The 19,130-nt window shown below is 48.4% G+C and overlaps 1 protein-coding gene across 3 annotated transcripts in view; it reads left to right on the top strand.

Moving 5' to 3' along the window:
* The window catches only part of Slc13a5 (solute carrier family 13 (sodium-dependent citrate transporter), member 5), a 35,726-nt gene that overhangs the window by 13,301 nt on the left and 3,295 nt on the right, over positions 1–19,130 (top strand). For all 3 annotated transcript variants that reach the window (XM_005399670.2, XM_013522144.1, XM_013522142.1), the window contains 9 exons: positions 2,363–2,491; positions 2,751–2,887; positions 4,793–4,980; positions 6,257–6,425; positions 8,018–8,140; positions 12,103–12,318; positions 13,350–13,450; positions 14,506–14,624; positions 16,789–16,950. In XM_005399670.2, coding sequence (XP_005399727.1) covers positions 2,363–2,491; positions 2,751–2,887; positions 4,793–4,980; positions 6,257–6,425; positions 8,018–8,140; positions 12,103–12,318; positions 13,350–13,450; positions 14,506–14,624; positions 16,789–16,950 — 1,344 coding nt within the window. The remainder of the gene's footprint in view (positions 1–2,362; positions 2,492–2,750; positions 2,888–4,792; positions 4,981–6,256; positions 6,426–8,017; positions 8,141–12,102; positions 12,319–13,349; positions 13,451–14,505; positions 14,625–16,788; positions 16,951–19,130) is intronic.

Below are 19,130 nucleotides of genomic sequence, written 5' to 3'. Positions count from 1 at the left end.
GGCTAGCCTCTTTTGTACCAGGATTCCTGGAAAGATTGCACTATAATGCCACCTTGGGGCTAGACATACTTCAGTGTTTGTTTGATTTTGTGACTTTTGTGTTTAAGAATTGTTAAAATGTACTTCTACTCCAAGGAAGAGATTGTTTTATTAAGTATGTTTGCTGTGTGAAACAGAATTAGAAATATAGTAGTGAAATGAAGTAAGTTTAGGATATAAGAAAATACTTAGGAACAAGAGCTAGTGAAAAAATTGTTCGGGAGAGAGAGGCTCATTCACAAATTGTCAAGAGTTATGCAACCATTTAGGATAGAAAGCCATTATGTAGAGTTCGTTCTTAAATAGGTTTATGAAACAACCCGTTTTTATCTTTTGCAAGTTAGCTAACCTAAAATGTTGACACAAATCTAGAAGCTCTGCTAGAGGAAGAATTGCTAACAGTGGCTGGTAGAAATCCTGAATCTCCTCCAGGGGAATAGAGAGAAGCTGATCATTTATCCAAACTAACCCTTTTCTGGTTCTTGAGACCAGTTCTTGAACGGGGTAGAGGAATGTAGAGGAAGAGGGGCTGAGACTAGCTTGATGGCAGTGACGTAGTAGCACAAGTCTTCATCCTTGTTTATGCTCTTTGGTTAAAGTGGGTATAGTCAGGCGTGGTGGCGCACACCTGTAATCTAATCTCAGCACTTAGGAGGCTGAGGCAGGAGGATTGTTGCGAGTTCAAGACCAGCCTGAGCTAATCTCGACCCTGTCTCAAAAAAAAAGACCAAAAAAAAAAAGTTAAGGTGTGTGGCCAGTCATGCTCACATATGTGTGTCTTTATACGTAATGATTACTTCCAGTTATGAGATTGTAATTATTAATGATCGTTATTCAGTGTTGCTCCAGACCATTTTATTGTTTTGTTTTATGACGTTTGTAACTAATAAAATTTCATTACAAATCAAAGAAGAAGAAGGAGGGGGAGGAGATTAGATAACAACTTGGCTGGATTTGGTGACAGGGAACCTCAGCAGGAGTGACTCTGGTTTGATTTTTGTCCAGTCCCTTGGGACCTAACGCAGAAGCCTGATCTGAAACAACGGCCTCCTGTAGGTTCACTCTGACAAAATGAAGGTAGTAGAGGGAATGAGGCCCATGAATGAGGAGATGGAAGCCACAAGCCTTCCTGCCTGAGTTAAATGGAGGGGATTGGAATGAGGATGAGGGCAGAGCCTGGATAATTCATAAAGGTTATAGTAAGAGTTGTGATGAAACACTAAAGAGCCTAGGGAGGGCAGTATTGTTACCCACAGCTTAATAGGTGACCAGACTGAGGCCAAGGTGTTCATGACTTTCTCCAAGTCCTACAGTGAGTGAAGGGCAAGGAAGCGAGTGCTTGCATGGAATCCAGCTGTGTCTCCCTCCAGAGCTAAGATCCCACTGGTAAGCGGCAGAGGATGTGACTAGGGAACCCATGCAAAATTAAATGCAAACAGTAAAAGCTGGAGGTCTTTGAAAGGGAGAGATGTCAAAACATCAAGCATCATCATTTTAACTGTACTAAGACAAAAGCAGAAAACGTGGGAGACAGTGCTGGTGATTCTCTGGGTGAGCTGGTCTGCAGGTGCATCTCAGGGAGCGGGGAGACTGGGAGCAGCCCTGTGAGAAAGAAGTGAGGACCAGGTGTTGTGAACTGAGGGATGCATCAGGGAACCTCTCCTAAGGACAGACTTAAAAATAAGTGAACCAATAAAGCAGGGTGGCCCCAGAGGGTAGAGGAGACCACGTTCCGCTGGCTATGGGAGGATAAAGAAGTGACGTGGCCCATCAAACTTCTGGAAGATTTGCACTTTTAAAAATAATCAGTATGAAGCTCATGTAGCAATATGAAGAAATCACTGTAATAGATGTTGAGAAAAGGAAGTAAGGTTGAGAGAGAGTGTGGAGAGAATTGTGCTTAATTTGCGAATGGAGAAGATTGCGATTCTCTGCAGAGTTTTGTGTAAGCTGGTCATTCAAAATGGCATTTTGTCTTTTCCCCCTTTCTCCTTTTCCTCTTCTGCGCCACCTCCTTCTCTCTTCTACTCCCAGCCCCCTGCTTCTTCCTTTTCCTCCCAAATTTATTCTTTCTTTTGGAGAAGTGAGCAATCCAAAGTTTGACAACGTGGATGAACACGGCTGGGAAGGAGGCGGGGATGGCGGGGAGTGGGCACAGGAGTCTTTGGATGGCAGACTGTGTGTCCCTGCTGGCCTGAACCCGGGGAGCTGTGCTGACTGGGGACCCAGGACGCCCTCTGATGGGAAGCCCTGCCAGCTGCCTTCTGGTGATTTGAAGACGGGGCAGGTGGAGCCTGCCAAGGACTCAGGGGTGTCTCTTCAGTTTGTCAGGTGTGCCTACGTCATCATCCTCATGGCCATTTACTGGTGCACAGACGTCATCCCGGTGGCCGTCACCTCCCTCATGCCTGTTTTGCTCTTCCCACTCTTTCAGATACTGGACTCCAAAGAGGTGAGCAGACACAGGGATCGTGGCGACCTCCTGGTTCTCTCATAGACTCCTGCCTTTTCCAAGCCCCTCTCTGAGCTGTCCAGGCCAGACACACCCCTCTGGGGCTACCCCAGGAATGGAGACATGCTACTCCGAGCTGGCCCTGCAGTCAGCATCTGGTCTGGTAGCTTGTCTCTGGGGACTTGGGTGGCTCTGAGCCCAAGCATCATGCGGCTGGGGGAAGGGGGTGCCCTGACCGGGCCTCCACGCTGCCCTCCAGGTATGCGTGCAGTACATGAAGGACACCAACATGCTGTTCCTGGGCAGCCTCATTGTGGCGGTGGCTGTGGAGCGCTGGAACCTGCATAAGAGGATCGCGCTGCGCACGCTGCTCTGGGTGGGAGCCAAGCCCGCACGGTAATTACACCTCTGTTTCTGGCGCTGTGGTCTGCATGGGCTCCAGGGCTGGGGAGAGGAGTGTGGTACACACCAGCCATCCTCCAGGGGTGAGGGCGGGCTTGCCACAGCTTATCGGGATGTGGCAGGCTGGTCCCTGGGTGGAGTGTGTTTCAACCTTAGCTGGAGACCAGGTACCCACACGGTGGCAGCAGGTGGTGAGGAGGCTGGTCAGCAAGACGCCTGGCGGGCTTGGGGGGCTCCCTGAGGGTGTGGCTGCAGGGTTCCACAGGGAACAAGCTGGGTGGAGTCTGGATCAAGCAGTGCCTGGTTTGCGAGTAAAGCCTGGGTGCTGGTCTTTATTTTCACGGGTTTGTGAGATCAGTCTGTGAGGACACCAGCTTGAACCTTAGTACAGTGCACGCCCAGGCTCTCCTTCAGGGGCCTTCCCTCAGGCAAATTAGCAGCTCTGAAGGAGGGTGTGAGCGCAGAAGGGTCTGGAGACACAGAGCAGCTAAATTCTACTCTGCTGTCCTCCCTAAGGGCCTTCTGCTCCTGGTCTGTAAAGCCTTGGGGAAGTGCAAAGACATGTAAAGCCTTGGGGAAGAAGTAGGCCCTGCCCTACTCTCAGTCTAAAAACAGAGCAGGCATGGACACTGATCCTCTGGACCCTACCCAGTGATGAGTACAGGGGGGAAGATAGAGAAGGGTATGACCTGCCCCACTGGGCAGGCACTTGAGGCAGGCCACAGAGGAGGACCAATGTCTGAGAGGGTGTTGAAGGACCACGCAGGGCTCTCTAGGTAGGTAGCGCAGTGAGAGCAGCAGTAAAAGATGATGGGTTCGAAGCAAAGGGGATGTGTTTTCTGAACAGTTTGATTTGGTCCATGACAAAGTGTGGTGTGGAGGGAGCGGGGGTGGGGGTGGCATGGAGTGGGGGAGTGGGGGTGGGAGCCCCAAGGAAGGCCACACTTCCCCAAGCTCTCCCTACCCCTGCAGGCTATCTGCGTAACCCTTTGAAATTTAGGAAAGGAGAGACGGCCTAGGATGGGGAGGGTCTTCTAGAGCCACGTAGGAAGCTGGGGCTGCCTGCACATAGCTGGGTCGTACTTGGGACATGCCATCCATATTGAGCTGGCACCATCTGGATGTCTGTGCTTCTCCCGAGAGACAGGAGTTCCTTGGAATCAGAGCAGGAACTATTCAAAAAGAAAGAGAAACTGGGCTGGGGAAAAGGGGAAAAAAGGAAGGAAAAGTAAAAATATATATATATGGTAGTTAAGATAGTTATACTACTAATTTCTCTTAGTTCATTGCAAAGTTGTGCTAATGTTGTTTGGACAATACAGTGCCTATATTTGTACTCTGAGTAACTAATTTAAAGATAACAATACACAATATATTAATCTGTCCCTCTCCTATTATCTTGTTTTGAAATTTTGTTTTATTTTTTCTTTTCAAAATAAAATTAAAGCCGGGTGTGGTGGCGCACGCCTGTAATCCCAGCGCTCAGGAGCCTGAGGCAGGAAGATTGTTACAAGTTCAAGACCAGCCTGGGCTACAAAGTGAGCTCAAGGCCAGCCTGAACTCCATAGTGAGGCCCTGTCTCAAAAAGACAAAAAGTAATAAATAAATAAAATTTTAAAAAAGAGCTGGGCCTGGGGTATCGTGTTTTAGTAGCCAGCAGAGTAAACCTCAGTAATGTTTGTGAGGCGGGGGTAGGGAGTAGAAAGGAAGGAGGGAAGCAGGGAAAGAAGCCTGGACTCAAATTGAAATTCCCTATTGGAATACTCAGGTTTTTTTTTTTTTTTTTTTTTTTTTTTTTTGGTTTTTCTCCGTTTTGATTGGCTGGCAAAACGGGTCTCTTGGAGACATGGATTTGGGGTGGGGGTCTCCGTGACTTTCCTCCCTGCCTCTCCTCTGCAGGCTGATGCTGGGCTTCATGACGGTCACAGCCTTCCTGTCCATGTGGATCAGCAACACGGCCACCACGGCCATGATGGTGCCCATTGTAGAGGCCGTGCTACAGCAGATGGAAGCCACAAACGCAGCCTCGGAGGCCAGCCTGGGGGCACTGGAGCTGGCGGACAAGGGCAAGGCCGGACAGTTGTCGGGTGAGCCCCTGGCCAGGGCACTCTAGGGAACACAGTGGCGGGTTCCCTCTGTTGCCAAATGGTCCCTTTCTTCCTCTCTATTTTCTGTAGATCCTTTTAAAAGATGAATAGCAAAAGCAACTTAGGAAATACTGCTCTCATAAGTTTTAGGAGTGTGATTGTTGCAAAAAAAGTTTGGTCCTTTAGAGCCAGGCATGGTGGTGCATACCTGTAATCTCAAAACTCTCAGAGGCTGAGGCAGGAGGATTGCAAGTTTGAGCCCAGCTTGGACAAGATACTGACTTAGCAAGAGACTGTCTCAAAAAGTAAACAATAAGCAGTGGGCTGGGCACATAGCTTAATGTGAAGGCCCTGTGTTCAAAACCCAGTACTACCCCCCCTCCTAATCCTTTAGTAGTGCTTAGAACATTGCATTTCCATTAGTAAGAGTTTATAACAAGGTTCTACGCTCAGCTCCTGCCAATCACAGAAATCACTTACATGCTTATTTGATTATTCATCAGGGCATCTTTTGAGCACCAGTTGGGTGCCCCTTACCTCTTGCTCCATCTATGGTCTTCAGAGAGGCCTTTTCTGACCTCAAGCAGATCATATCCCTCTGTTCTGCTCCGACAGATCTTGGGGCTGGTGCCCTACCTGTGTTGCTTCCTGCTAGGTATAGAACCCAGGGAATACAAGGGCGCACCCATACGGTTTGCCTTTTGCTTACTCCCTACTCATCCCCAGGACCCTGCACAGGGGAACTCAGGACCCATGGCTGATTGCTTCGTTGCCAGACCCTAGGTGAGGTCTGGGGTTGCAGAGCTGACCAGAAATGCATCAGCTCTGAATCCTGGAGCCCGGTGGGATGACATTAATGGGCCCCTCACAAGAGGCTTCTGCCTAGTGCAGGCCACAGGCATGCCATAAACTGGATACTTCAGAAGCTCAGGAGTGGGAGGAACTTTGCTAGGAGAAGAGGCATCTGAGGTAGATTTGGACATGTAAGGAGCAGCCTGAGCAACAGCAAGGGGTCAGGACAGAGGGGACATGGTTCATGTCTGAAGTTGCTGAGTTTGGCAGGAGCACGGGGGAGTCCTAGGGAAGCCATGGGAAGTGACTGTGGGCAGACATATGGAGCCTGATTACGACTTCAGCTGGAGGATGGGGAATGCGTGTGGAGGCCCTGATAGGGTGGGGATGTCCCTGTCCTCAGGTTAGCAGCAGGGTCAGGAGCTGGGGTTTGCTGGGCGGCCCTCCACGACTGGCTCAGCTAACAGTGCTATGCCCACCACAGAGAACCAAGTGGCTTTTGAGGACCCCATGAAGGAGAAGCAGGAGAACCAGGACAGGAAGAACACGTGCAAGGCTATGAACCTGTGCGTGTGCTATGCAGCCAGCATCGGGGGCACGGCCACCCTGACCGGGACGGGACCCAACGTGGTGCTCCTGGGCCAGATGAATGAGTGAGTCATTGGCTGTACTTTCAAGGAGCATCAGAGTGGGCCCCTTTCAGGCAGAGGGACCTACTCACCTTTCCCTCCTCCTCAGACGGATGCTGGAGTGGGGAGCCCAGCGGGGGTGGGTTGTACCCCACCCAGCCTCTGTGTCCCAGCACCTCTGCACCACTCAGAAGCACTCAAGGGAATGGGGACTTGAAGTCATGGAAGCTAATGGGCAAGGTTGCTTTGTGCCCTGGAGAGAGCCCCACCTTTTTCCTGGGTGCAGACATGCTAGCCCAGACAGGGAATGTAGATTCAACAGGGAGAGGACAATGGAGCATACACACCTGGGTTTTGTTTGTTTGTTTTGGTATTGGGAATTGAACTCAGGACCTTGTGCTTGCTAGGCAGGCACTTGTGCCACTGACCTACATCCCCAGCCCCATACCTGGGTTAAAGTTTGCAGAAAATCAACATCTCTAGAAGAACCCCTTAGGCCCCTTGGCCCACTAACATTGGTTAATGGCCTTGGTCCTATGATGCTGAGTTCTGTGGATGGATGGAGAACTGGGATTTGGTCACTTATTGCCTCACTGCTTCAGCTAGTGAGTCCCACTAATTGCCCTTGAGGTGATGTGTTTTCCCCTGCAAGGCACCAGGCGGGGCCTAAAGGTAGTTGGGAACTTTCCAGCTATGGGCAAAAAGGGACCCTGGCCGTGAGGACCGTGTATCTGTGTCTGGCCCTGTGCTGGGTGGGTCGGGGGTCATAAAAGTGAGAGAAGTCTGAGCCTGCCATGAAGTTCTGAGGGTCTGTGGAGGGTGCCACATGCTGGGGACAGCCAGGCTGATCTGGTAAACAAGCGCACTGAGGTATGTACAAATTGCAGTGATCAGGACACAAATAAAGTGGTGCAGACTAGAGCTCTGGATAGGGGTGGAGAGGGCAGCTGGCCAGTGTACTAGAAGCAGAAAGAACAGGCCTGCAGCCCAACAGGGCAGAAATTTGAGGTTCAACAGCCAGACTGTTTTGATCCTGGGAGTGTTCTCCGTAATGACATCTCTAGGGTTCTCCCTTAAATTCTTCTGGAGGAGTCTGGTCTGAGTGGAGAACACTGTGTGTCTGCTTTGACTCTCTTGGGTTAAAGGGAGCAACCCTGGGATGACAGAGGCCTGGGTTGGGAGGTGGGGCCTAGGAAACGTCTTTCTTTCCTAGGGGGGCCCTTCCTTTGCAGAAACCCACATGGGGAGAGCCCTAAGGCATCTGTGCATCCCCTGAGGCTGTTGGCTAAATTATGCGTCCACGTGTACAAAGCTATATTTCTCTAGAGGGCTGGACAATAAGTTTTATGAGATTTTCAGCAGGGTCTGGATCCACAGAAGGGTTGATTGGTCATTCCTCAGCCTCCTCTTGTGCCATAGCTGTGTTCCGGGTCTACATGTGATTAGAGGATAATGTGGGTAATGGAACTTGGGTGACTGGATCCCACGAGGATGTAGCCCCTAACTGGGCCCACCTCTCAGTGTCCAGCAAGTGCTCAGCCTCCAGCCACAGGGCCCAAACTGCTTCCCGCAGCTCAGCATTGGCTTGAGGTACAGGCCAGTGACTTTCCTTTCAGACTGTTTCCTGACAGTAAGGATCTGCTGAACTTTGCGTCTTGGTTTGGATTTGCCTTCCCCAACATGCTGATGATGCTGCTACTCTCCTGGCTGTGGCTCCAGTGCGTTTACATGAGATTCAAGTAAGTTTGAGCAGCTCCTGGAATATGCTCTAATCACGCCACACCCTTCAGCAAACCCTCAGCCTCCAGTCAGTCTATGAAGGTCTTCATCTGGGGACGATTCCCCACTCCCGCCTTCCTAGGCTGCACACCTTGTTCCCTCTGCCTGGGTGACTGTTTCCTACCTTCCAACCAGCCCTACTCCCCAGCCAGTTCGAATGCTGCTTTCCCGGATACCCCTTCCTCTACTTCCCCTCGCCTCCATCCCGTCTCAGAAGAACTTGCTTCCTATTCAGAGCTGCCCCTGGGTATATCATAGCTCTAGACCTGCAATACCCGCCTTCAGATTCCAGTGCTGCCCCTTCCCCTTGACTTTGAGCTCTTCTAGGACCTCTCTGACCCCTGCACCCAGAATGGCTCCCAACCCAGGGAGAAAGAGCAAGTGTGCCATCAACGCGCCTAAAGCGGTTAAAGAGAAACCTGTCCCCACATGCCCTGTCCATGCTGCTGGACAAACTTCCACTCGGTTGCTTGCGTCTAGTAGGCCAGGTCACAGCCGCCTTCTGATACTGTCCAAATCAATCCAAAGCCAGAGCTTCGCTGAATGCCTGCAGTGTTCCCAGCAGTTTTCTGTCCTAGAAAGTTTACCCTCCTCTTCCCAGCACACGGTCAAGTTCAGACAGAGTCACCCTTGACAGCGGCCAGACTTTGGACAGAAACCATGACGCGTGGCTAACAAATATTTTCTAAAATGTTGTTATTTTAAAAGGCATAAGTGTGTCTGCAGCACAAAGGTGATTGTGCTACAAGGGGTGGAAAGGACTGAGCTAGGAGCTAAATGTGTCTGTGCTGGGCCTCACCTCACAGGGAACTTGAGCCGAGTAAAACACAAGGCAGACTATAAGCAGTGGGGTGAAGAAAAGGTGCCGGTGGAAACCTGTGATTTAAAGGGGAAAATGGTGTGTTTTCCTGTCTTCTTGTGAAGGGGAGGAGGAACCGTTTTGAAAATCACTTTAAAAATCACTGCGTTCAAGATAGAATAGAGATCTAATAGTAGAGGCAGCACTCCCATACCACCCACTGGCCTCTCGTCCACTGCCCTCCTGCCCTACTCCCGATGAGAGGGAAGCTGCTTCCCTCCTCGCTGGCTGGCACAACTTGGCTCCGACCACAGCTCTTTTTACTCTGCTTCTCAAATCTGTGCCAGGACCAAAGTCCTGCCCATTTACTCATATCCTACCAGCCAATCTGTCAGGAGATGGTCCCAAACCTGCTGCAGGTAGGCATCTGCGTGTCCTCACGGGACAGTGGAAATCACAATGACCAACACTTGTTGGTGCATATGATCTATCAGACTCGATTTTAAATGCTTTACATTTATGAATCTCAGTAATCTTCACAACAACCTATGATGTAGGTACTATTATTATCAGTCCAATTTATAGATGCGGCAGCTGAGGCCTGGAGAGGTTAAATAGCCTATGCAGGGTGGTGTGGCATGGGAATGGAGGCCTGAGACTGGCATGCAGGCAATTCTGCAAAGCCTGTGCTTTCCAACCACAATCCTACATCCCCTTCTGGGGAGGCCAAGGGTTGCTGCCCTGGACAGCTTCAGGGTCCAAGTGTTCCAGGTTTCAGGAGCACTAATTGTGCCCTGGGAGCTTCCCTAAAGCTTCAAGGCCATGTAAGAAGGCAGAGCTGCCCTAGCACAAGGGCACCATCAGCCTACCATCTAGCAATGGAGGTAGATGCCATGTTCCTGAAAACCCAGCCAAGAACTTAAAACTGTAGTTCCATTGCCTGGCGCAGCCTCTGTCAGGTCTGTTGGACCAGGAGAGAGCCTACAGGGCACCTGGTGTGCTGCACTGGGGCCCGCAGAACCCGCTGGTGGTGGCGGAGCAGAGCTCTTACCCAGCTCACCCTTCCGCAACATGGTGCCCTCTCTTGAACGTGGAGCAGGCATTGGGTCACAGGCAGCCCATCAGTCCTGAGTCTGGAAGGTAAAGGACAGATTGTGACACTCAGGATGATGGCAGTAGTGCAGCGTACCATGATCCCTGTCCACTTCTATGTCCTCCTGGATCATATCACCTCAGGCCAAAGAACACAGTTCAGCTGAAGGAAGACCTAACGTTGCTTGTCTGTCTTACTTTTTCTTAAATTTCTTATTGGGATCATCATGGAGAACAATGTCAAGGTCTTGACCTCTAGTTTAATCCAGAAAAACTGTCTTGCTAAGGTTGTGGGCAACCTCATAGATCATATTCATCCAAGACTGTCTGGGACCGTCCCCCTCCCAGGGCTGCTAAGAATGATATGGAATATTCCTGCTGGGTTGACCCATCACAACCAGGCTAAACACCAGAAAGATGGATGAATGTCCTGATGAGGGTTCTTCTAAGCCCCTCCTTGGTATGGCAGAGACACATGGGGACTCAAGGATCCCTTCTCTTCTCCTTGGCTTCAAAGTATATTCAGTCCAAATTCACCATGATGCCTCACGGTGAAGGCCATTCTTTAAGGATACGTGGCCTTCAGCCCAGCTCCAGGGTTCCCACATGCCAGCCAGATCCTGCATCTTATACCAGCCCAGTAGTCACCAGATGAAAGGCACACAGATATGAGAGTGAAACTACGTAGCATAAGAGGGTGAGAAGGGGTGGTGACGCCACTATGGGTAAACATGCCAGAAGACTGAGTATTCTACACAGCCTCAGAATTTGTAGCCACTGTCGTACTGGGGACATGTTGTCAGGACCATTCAGACTCTGACTTCTTACTGCCTGTCCCATGCTAGGCAACTAGGAATAATCCTGGGAATCTTAGGCTTGTGGTACAACCTCTTATTCTAAGTCGACAATGGCAGCAAGTCAGTGGTTGGAAGAACATAGATTATGGAGCCAATGATGGCAGAGAGGTTCCCTCCCATGAGAGCACCATCATCCCCATGCCCAACGATCTCTCACGCCTCTTGTCCAGCAAGGAGGTCTGGCCAGCTGTGCAGACTTGAGGTGCTATCACTGCTACTTCTTTTCTGAACTCTGAGCTCCCAGGAGGCCATGTCCTGATGTCCTAGTGCCCCTATGCCATAGACCATACCATCACCACTAACATGGCCCTCATGTTCTCAAAGGCAGTTAACATTCAGCCCTGATGTTGGGAACCAGCACATGTTCCATCAACCCCATCTGTCCTGTGAATTTTATCTTAGGCACCTGAAGGACTCTTGCAGGGAAGACTCTTCAGGGATAATGCTCTTGGCCTTGCCCACCTGCTCAGACCAACAGTGGGCACAATGTGTAGATGGAATCCTCAGAGAACACCCTGGTGTCTACACCCCATGCATCAGTGGTCCCAGTTACTTCTCCCTACTGTTGAGTTACCTTCTGTGCCTCCTCCACAAACCCCTCCTCCTCTCTGCCCACTCAGATCAACAGCAACACGAGGGGAGGTGCTGCATGGCACTTTGGCTGGGTCCGTCTACCAATGGGCCACCCTAAGAGGTCTGTGCAAGAACAGAGACTGGGCCAGCTTCCTTCCTGCCCTTGTTACCAGGAACCTGCCAGGTCCCCCTTGCTAGTGACAGCCTCAGTTTCGCTTATTTCTGTATTCCACTGTCTTGCTCACTGTTTTGTTCTGCTCAGCTTCTCGTCCTCCTGGCCATTCTTTCCTTTCCAGCAGTGACCACCCCTGAGGCCTGGTTGAGAGCCACCCCCTCTCCTCCAACATCTCAAGCCTCCTTTGGGTGAATAACCCCAAGCTCTGAAAGCCTCCCTAGGGAATGCACTGGCCACTCCTATATCTACCTATTCACAAACTTTCCCCATGATGTCCTAGGAGGGAAGGAGGCAGATAGGAAGAAAGAGGGAGGAAGACTTGCTCCAGGTGGAATATTTGGGTTCTGTACAATATTTGGGTTCTGTCTCACCGGTGCCTGAGAAAACCCATCTGTCCTGCCATTCTCTCGTCTTTGCATTCTCCAGTTTTAAGAAATCCTGTGGTTGTGGGACACAGAGCAGGAATAAGGAGAAGGCCGCCTATGAGGTGCTGCAGGAGGAGTACAGGAAACTGGGACCCTTGTCCTTCGCTGAGGTCAACGTGCTGGTCTGCTTCCTCCTGTTGATCGGCCTGTGGTTCTCCCGTGACCCCGGTTTCATGCCAGGCTGGGTGTCCATTGCCTGGACAGAGGATAAGAAAATGTAAGTTGTTTGTTTGGCAGAAGCCCCTGCTTCATTACAGTGGTGCCTAGACGCTGCTGTTCTCTGGTGCAGCGGCCAGAGGAAGGTGTGGGGTTGGGCCCTTTGTTCTGAAACTGGGTTATAGAAAGAACTTTGTTGGTTTCATAATTCATTTTCCTTTCTGACCAGTTATTTACGGTAAGAGCAAAAAGCATTTGTTTCTGCAGCACCCTCTGCAGAAAATGCACGGGCAAGTAGGGTGGCCCAAGCTCTGGTACAGATAGTTTATCTGGCTGGCACTAGGTCTTCTAGGATTCTGGCTTCAAACCTCTGCTCTGCCATCTTCCTTTTTGGTCTTTCCTCAGATCCCCCCCAAGTCACATCCCAAGGTTCAGAAGCTTCTTAGATAGAAACTTCCGAAAGGGACCTAAATGAGTTTCTCTGCTGGCCCTGATGTTTTTCAGCATGGAAGAAAGGTTGAGAAACAAACTTGTATATCCTAGAAAAAGGAGGACATGCAGGCAGGTAGATGCTGCCTGCAGCAGGCCATTCCTTTTTGGCCTGCTGGGGTCAGCGCCGAAGTCCTTGAGGTCACCCTGGTAAGTCCTGTATTCTAAAGAACCACAAAGTTCACCTGTGAAGCAATGTAGGGTGAGAGAGGCAAGTAAGCAGCTGAGAGTCATCCAAAAATTTGGCAGCCAAGAACAGGGGCAGGGGCTGGGGATTTAGCTCAGCGGCAAAGCGCCTGCCTGGCAAGCGCAAGGTCGTGAGTTCGGTTCCCGGTACCGGAGAAAAACCAAAAAAAAAAAAAAAACAAACAAACAAACAAACAAACAAAAAAAGAACAGGGGCATCTTGGTTTCTTTCCAGGATCAGTCTCTCACACCAACCTGATCTTGGCTTTGGGGGCTCCAGTTTTCACACCCAGGGAGTCTGTTTCTCCATACAGAAGCTTTTAGATACAGAGCTGGCCGAGTTAGGATGGGTTTGTACATGGCTGTCACAGTAGCAGGCCAGCTGGGCTAAACTCCTGCATGCTCCTTCCTGCCTAGGTATGCCAGTGATGCCACTGTGGCCATCTTTGTGGCCATCTTGCTATTCATTGTACCTTCACAGAAGCCCAAGTTCAACTTTTGCAGCCAGACTGAGGAAGGTAAGGCTCCTGTGCCAGCCTTCCAATTATCTGGATTGGGGCTTCAGGGCAGTGGATGATCTCTATGGAAGGGCTCTGGGCCCATGAGAGGAGAGAATCCCATCCCTCTGAAGAAGACTGACCATGCTACAGAAGCCTGCGGAGATGGAGGTTTCTAAGCCAATAGTGGTGTTACGTAGCGCAAAACTTCTTCTCTTGCTCTTTAAACATGTGAAATCTTGCTCATATTACAAGAGGGTTAGAAAGTGTGTTTCAAATTTCCCTCAATGGCATCAGTACTTTTTTATTGTTTCCTCTCTTCTTCCCTGTTTTGTTAATAAGCATATATATATATATATATATATATATATATTATATAGTTATAATCAAAGCACATACAGTTTGAACGTTATATCTTTATTTGGGTTTTTTGATTTTGTTTGGGACCACATTATAAAATTTTTTTACTATTTTCTCTATTAAAGCACTATATTGGAGGGGCTGTAACCATTCTCCTGCTCTGCGACATTTTGCCTGTTTTGAATTTTTCATCATAATAAATTAATGTTTTCTGATAGCTTTTCCTTTGAGGGTGTTTCTTCTTTTTTTAAAATTTTTTTGTCTTTTTGAGACAGGGTCTCGCTATGCAGCTCAGGCTGGCCTTGAGCTCACTTTGTAGCCCAGGCTGCTCTCAAACTCACAATGATCCTCCTGCCTCAGCTCCCGAGTGCTGGGATTACAGGTGTGCGCCACCATGCCTGGCTCGAGGGTGTTTCTTCTTTAGAATATATTTTTAGCAATGTTGTTGCTGGGGTAAAATAATATTATAAATGTCTTACTAGTTTTAAAAGTATATGCTTTTCAAAAATGTTGTTGCAATTTAAAATGCCATCAGCAGAGCACACAGCAGTTTTACTAAATCCTCCTCAGCAATGGGTACAATAATTATGGTAAATTTAGCTAATTTATAGGTATAAGCTGGTACCTCGTTATCCTTACTGGCTTTATTCCAATTATGTGTCCTTTGTTTTCTAATGCTGTTCTGGACTGTGTGTGTGTTTGCTTTTTCTTGTCAGAAATGAAAACTCCATTTTATCCCCCACCTCTGCTGGATTGGAAGGTGACCCAGGAAAAAGTGCCCTGGGGCATTGTGCTGCTCCTAGGGGGTGGATTTGCCCTGGCTAAAGGATGTGAGGTAACTTCTCCCAGGGCTCTCTGATTCCACCAGGAGGGAATGTTCCACCAGCTGCCATGTTCCTCCACTTCTCTATCCGTGGGCATGTGTTTCTGTCCCTTCCTCCTCCGCAGAACTGTGCGGTCTTTAGGGACAGACACTGACTGGTCACTTGCACAACTAATACTGTCTGGGAGGGAGAAAGCATTCTTGAATAATTGCAGGAATGAGTAGATAAGTGGCTCTGGATAATCAAGAGAGAGGAAGAGGAGACTGTCAGGACTCTTTGGAGTCTGGTGATAACGCTCTGTACTTTGATTTATTCTAGGGAGATCTTTCTTTCAAGCGCTCATGAATATTTTCACCATTTCCTGGTCCTTCTACTTTCAGAATGCCCAATTAACAGGGTTTTAAAATTTAAAATTTTTTCTCTACCTAAGTATATAACAGCAATAAGAGGAGAGAAACAGCTTTTAAGGAAAATATCCCCAAATGTAGCATTCTCTACCTCCTTTCTTTCCTTCTGGGAAAGAAATTAGCCAGAGGGAGGGATGCCCTAGCTTGGTGCTGCTATCCTCATCCATTTGTCCATCCATCCATCCATCCATCCATCCATCCATCCATCCATCCATCCATCCTCTATCCATTCAGGGATGGAGCATAATAAATAGATTTGGTCTATCTTGTGCTTGCTGTATCTTCAACATCTAGGACATAGCCTGATGCATAGTGGATGCATATATACATATAGAATATATGTATACTATATATAATACATGTGTACTATAATATATGTGCACTATATATATGTATACTATAATATATGTATATATAATACATGTATACTATATATATAATATATGTGTACTTTATATATATATATAAAATCTTTTTGCAGTGATGAAGATCAACCCCAGGGCTTTGTGGATGCTAGGCAAATGTTCTTTCACTCAGCTACATCTCCAGTCCATACGTATTTTTTTTGAAGAACAAATCCACACTCATCCATTCACCTAATCTTTTCTCCATCTATCATTTTCTCATACATCAAACATACCTATTATGTCCCTAGTGTTGGTCCAGGCACAGAGATTACAGAGGAGATGGAGACATAGTCCCTGTTTTTGAGGACTTCACAGCCTAGGAGGGAGATACACCAGCTATTTCAGGAAGAAGGAAAAAAATGTGAAGTGTCTAGCTGAGGAGTAGATAAGTTTGGGGAGGCTAGCAGATTCCATTTCCCTGAGGGCCTAGGGTTTAGGATGGAGGATACAGACTTGGTTCTGAAGGCAGTACAGAAGCACTGAAGGGCAAAGGCCAGGAGTGACTTAGTGAGATCTGCACTTGATAAATATTCCTCTGATGTCTGACATGGAATTCTGGGGTAGGTAGAGATTGGAAGAGAAGCATCTTTGTAATCTTCACCTAACTCAGCCACAGAAGTTGGATCGCATGGGGATATTCTCTCCTTAAGCTCTCCCCACTCTCATCTGGCCTCTAAGACACTACTTTCTCAGGCTTTCCTTCTGATTTTGTTCCTGCTCAGCCTTTTTCTTTTTTTTGCTGATCTTTCCTCTATTTCCCCTTAAATATGGATGTTCTGCAAGGCTCTGTCCTTAACCTTTTGTCTATGTACTTTCCCTTCTCTCCTTGGACAATCTTTCTCAGTCCAAAGACCAAATCTAAATCCCCAGTTGCTGGCCCAAATCATTCTTCTGAGCTTTGAGAGCCATAGGGGACCACGAGGAGAAGATGGATGTGAGATATTCTGGGTGCCTGGTTGAATATAAGGAATGAGGAGGACAGACTTCCCAGTGTGACTCCCAGCCCCCTGGGTTGAAAAGCAGTAGATAGACTGGGGATCTCTGAGGAGACACAGACTTTGAGCTAAAGAGAAGGAATTATGACTGGGGGCATGTTGAGTCTGATGTGCTAATGGGAAATTTCTAGAAGGCATGTGGATGTTTAAATCCAGATAGATCTGCTAGGCTAGAAATCAAGCTTTAGGAAATGGCAAGGTGAGGATGTAGATTGAAACTATGGAGTGATTGATATCACTTTAAATGGATGCAAGAGAGAAAATTGGGAGTAGAGGATGGGCTGAGCTCCCCACTCCACCACCTCTGCCCCTGGAGAGCCTGTGGGTCAGGAGTCCTGAAGTGACTGCCCTTCCTGTTCTTCTCAGGCCTCGGGGCTCTCAGAGTGGATGGGGAAGCAGATGGAGCCCTTGAGCAGTGTGTCCCCTGCAGCCATTACCCTGATCTTATCCTTGCTTATTGCTGTGTCCACTGAGTGCACAAGCAATGTGGCCACCACCACCCTGTTCTTGCCCATCTTTGCCTCCATGGTAAGTACCTCTGTTATGGGCGGGGGAGTCATTTCACAGGGAGCTGTCAGCCTTGGCCATATCCTGGGTCATTAGAGAGGGCATGAAATCAGGTGCCAGGTTTAGAGACCAGAGTCTGGCCCTGGCTCTGACTTGTGCACCTTTGACCACCTGGGTCCTGAGGCCCTTACTGGTTTGCTGGCATCTCTTTATACTCCCCCTGTTGTAAAGTGGAAAACAGACCAGGAACTCAAATGTTAGAGTGTAACCCTAACTGGATGATTTTGCAAGCTGGGGAGGCAGGGCTTGTGCCAAGGAGGAGAGGCCAATGCTCGGAACATGTTGTACGAGGACTGTAGAGCACTCCTGGGAACGCCACTGACTGAGACCCACAGGAAGAGGACTTGGAGGAGGTGAGCTTCGGGTGTGAGTGAGAGAGAGGGCATTTGGTGAGGGAGATGGCGGGCGTGACTGAAGACTCCAGAAGGCTTACTTGGAGAGCCTAGGGATGAGAGACCAGCATGAATTGAGCCAAGAGGGCACTCGTGCGGGAGGAGAAGGTTGCTGAGTGTTAGCTACAGTGTCTTGTTCTATGGGCAGGCAGGATTTTGAGTTGGGATCGAGAAGAGAACAGAGCTGATAGGAAAATGAACTGCCATCCTTTTTCCTGTCTCCTGTCATTCACTGGAAAGCAGTACTGACCTCAGGGTGGTGTGGGAAGAGCCCTGGGCTTAGACACAGAAGACATGAGCTCCCCAAATGTGCCACTGAATTCTTTTCCACCTAGAGGTGCACTGAGGGTCTATAAGAAGAGACCCGTGAAAAGCCTCTGCAGACTGCACAGGAGCTTGGGAGAGGCTATAATTATTTTGGAGTAGGGAGACAGACTCACAGAGGGCCTGAACAGGGCCCTAGGATTAGTAAATTTCCATCTGGCTGCCTGGGCTTCCACATGCATAAAAAGCAAGCCTAAGTGGTTTTTCTGCCATTCCAAGTGAAGATGAAAGTGTTAAAATTAGTAAGGTGGCTGTCTCCTCCTCACCTAAGCAGGCCAGCCAGACAGAGGCCAAAGAAGAAGGGGAGGAGGAAGAGGAAAAGAAAAGGAAGAGAAGAGGGAGGGAATGGTGAGGAAGAGGAGGAATAGGGGAGAAAGAGGAAGCGAAAGAAGAGGGGAAGGAGGAAAAGGGGTCTTTTGATGCTGAACATGTGGTGGGGATGATTCCTTTTCCTGAGCAGAGGCTCAGGCATTGCCATCTCTAGCTCTTACTATGAACACCAATGGCCCCAACCAGAAGATGCAAGTCTTCATTCAAAGGGGTAGCCGAGTCCTTTGAAGACTCCCCAGGCCTACCTCCAAGTCCTCTCCTGCTCTTGCCTGGGAACCCGCTTGTAGGAAAGAGAAAGACTGGACATCCAGCAGTGTCACAGAGGAAGGGGGAGTGCATATGCCATGTGGTACCCAAAGGCAGGGAAAATGGGGATGGGGAGGGACCAGGAAGCAGCCTGGACTTGCCTGGGACCTCTCAGCTACTCCAAGGGTGTGTAACGGGGTGCAGCCCGCTTGTACTATTTTAACTCAGCAATTGCACATCTGGGAGAATGTCTTAAGAAAATAATGCCTACAAGCACAATTATAATGATCTATAGGACAGAATTATTTATTTTAAATATACTTATAATAATTGAGATTGTGAAATAAATGATCACATGCTTATATAATATAATACCATCCAGCCTCTAAAATCTGTTTGGAAGATTGTTTAATAATCATTAATAAAATGAAAACGTGTTCAAGTTATGATTGTTTCACATTGAAAATGTCATACACATACATGACTTTAAAATGTCTATGATACAAAGAAGTGTACAGACCCTATTCCTCCAGCTTCCTCCCTAGAAACAACTTGTTATTAACTTTTTAGACAATCTTTTTGGGTATATTACACACACACACACACACACACACACACACACACACATTCTTTTCAAATAAATGGGACCAATCTATGGACATGTTATATAGACCTTAATTTGTTTCTTTTGAATGTACACATAGACGTTGGAGATTTTTCCATATTAGCACAAAGCCTATTTCTTCTTTATAGCTGCATACCATTCCATTGTTTGTATGTACCATAATTTACTTAACCATACTGTTGTTGATGGCCACTGATCTGTTTCCTGTGCTCTGTTGTTACACT

The sequence above is a fragment of the Chinchilla lanigera genome, unplaced genomic scaffold (genome assembly GCF_000276665.1).
Source record: "Chinchilla lanigera isolate Chin_1 unplaced genomic scaffold, ChiLan1.0 scaffold00066, whole genome shotgun sequence".
NCBI lineage: Eukaryota > Metazoa > Chordata > Mammalia > Rodentia > Chinchillidae > Chinchilla > Chinchilla lanigera.
The sequence above is the reverse complement of the archived record's forward strand: the minus strand, read 5'-3'. Positions and strand labels throughout refer to the sequence as shown.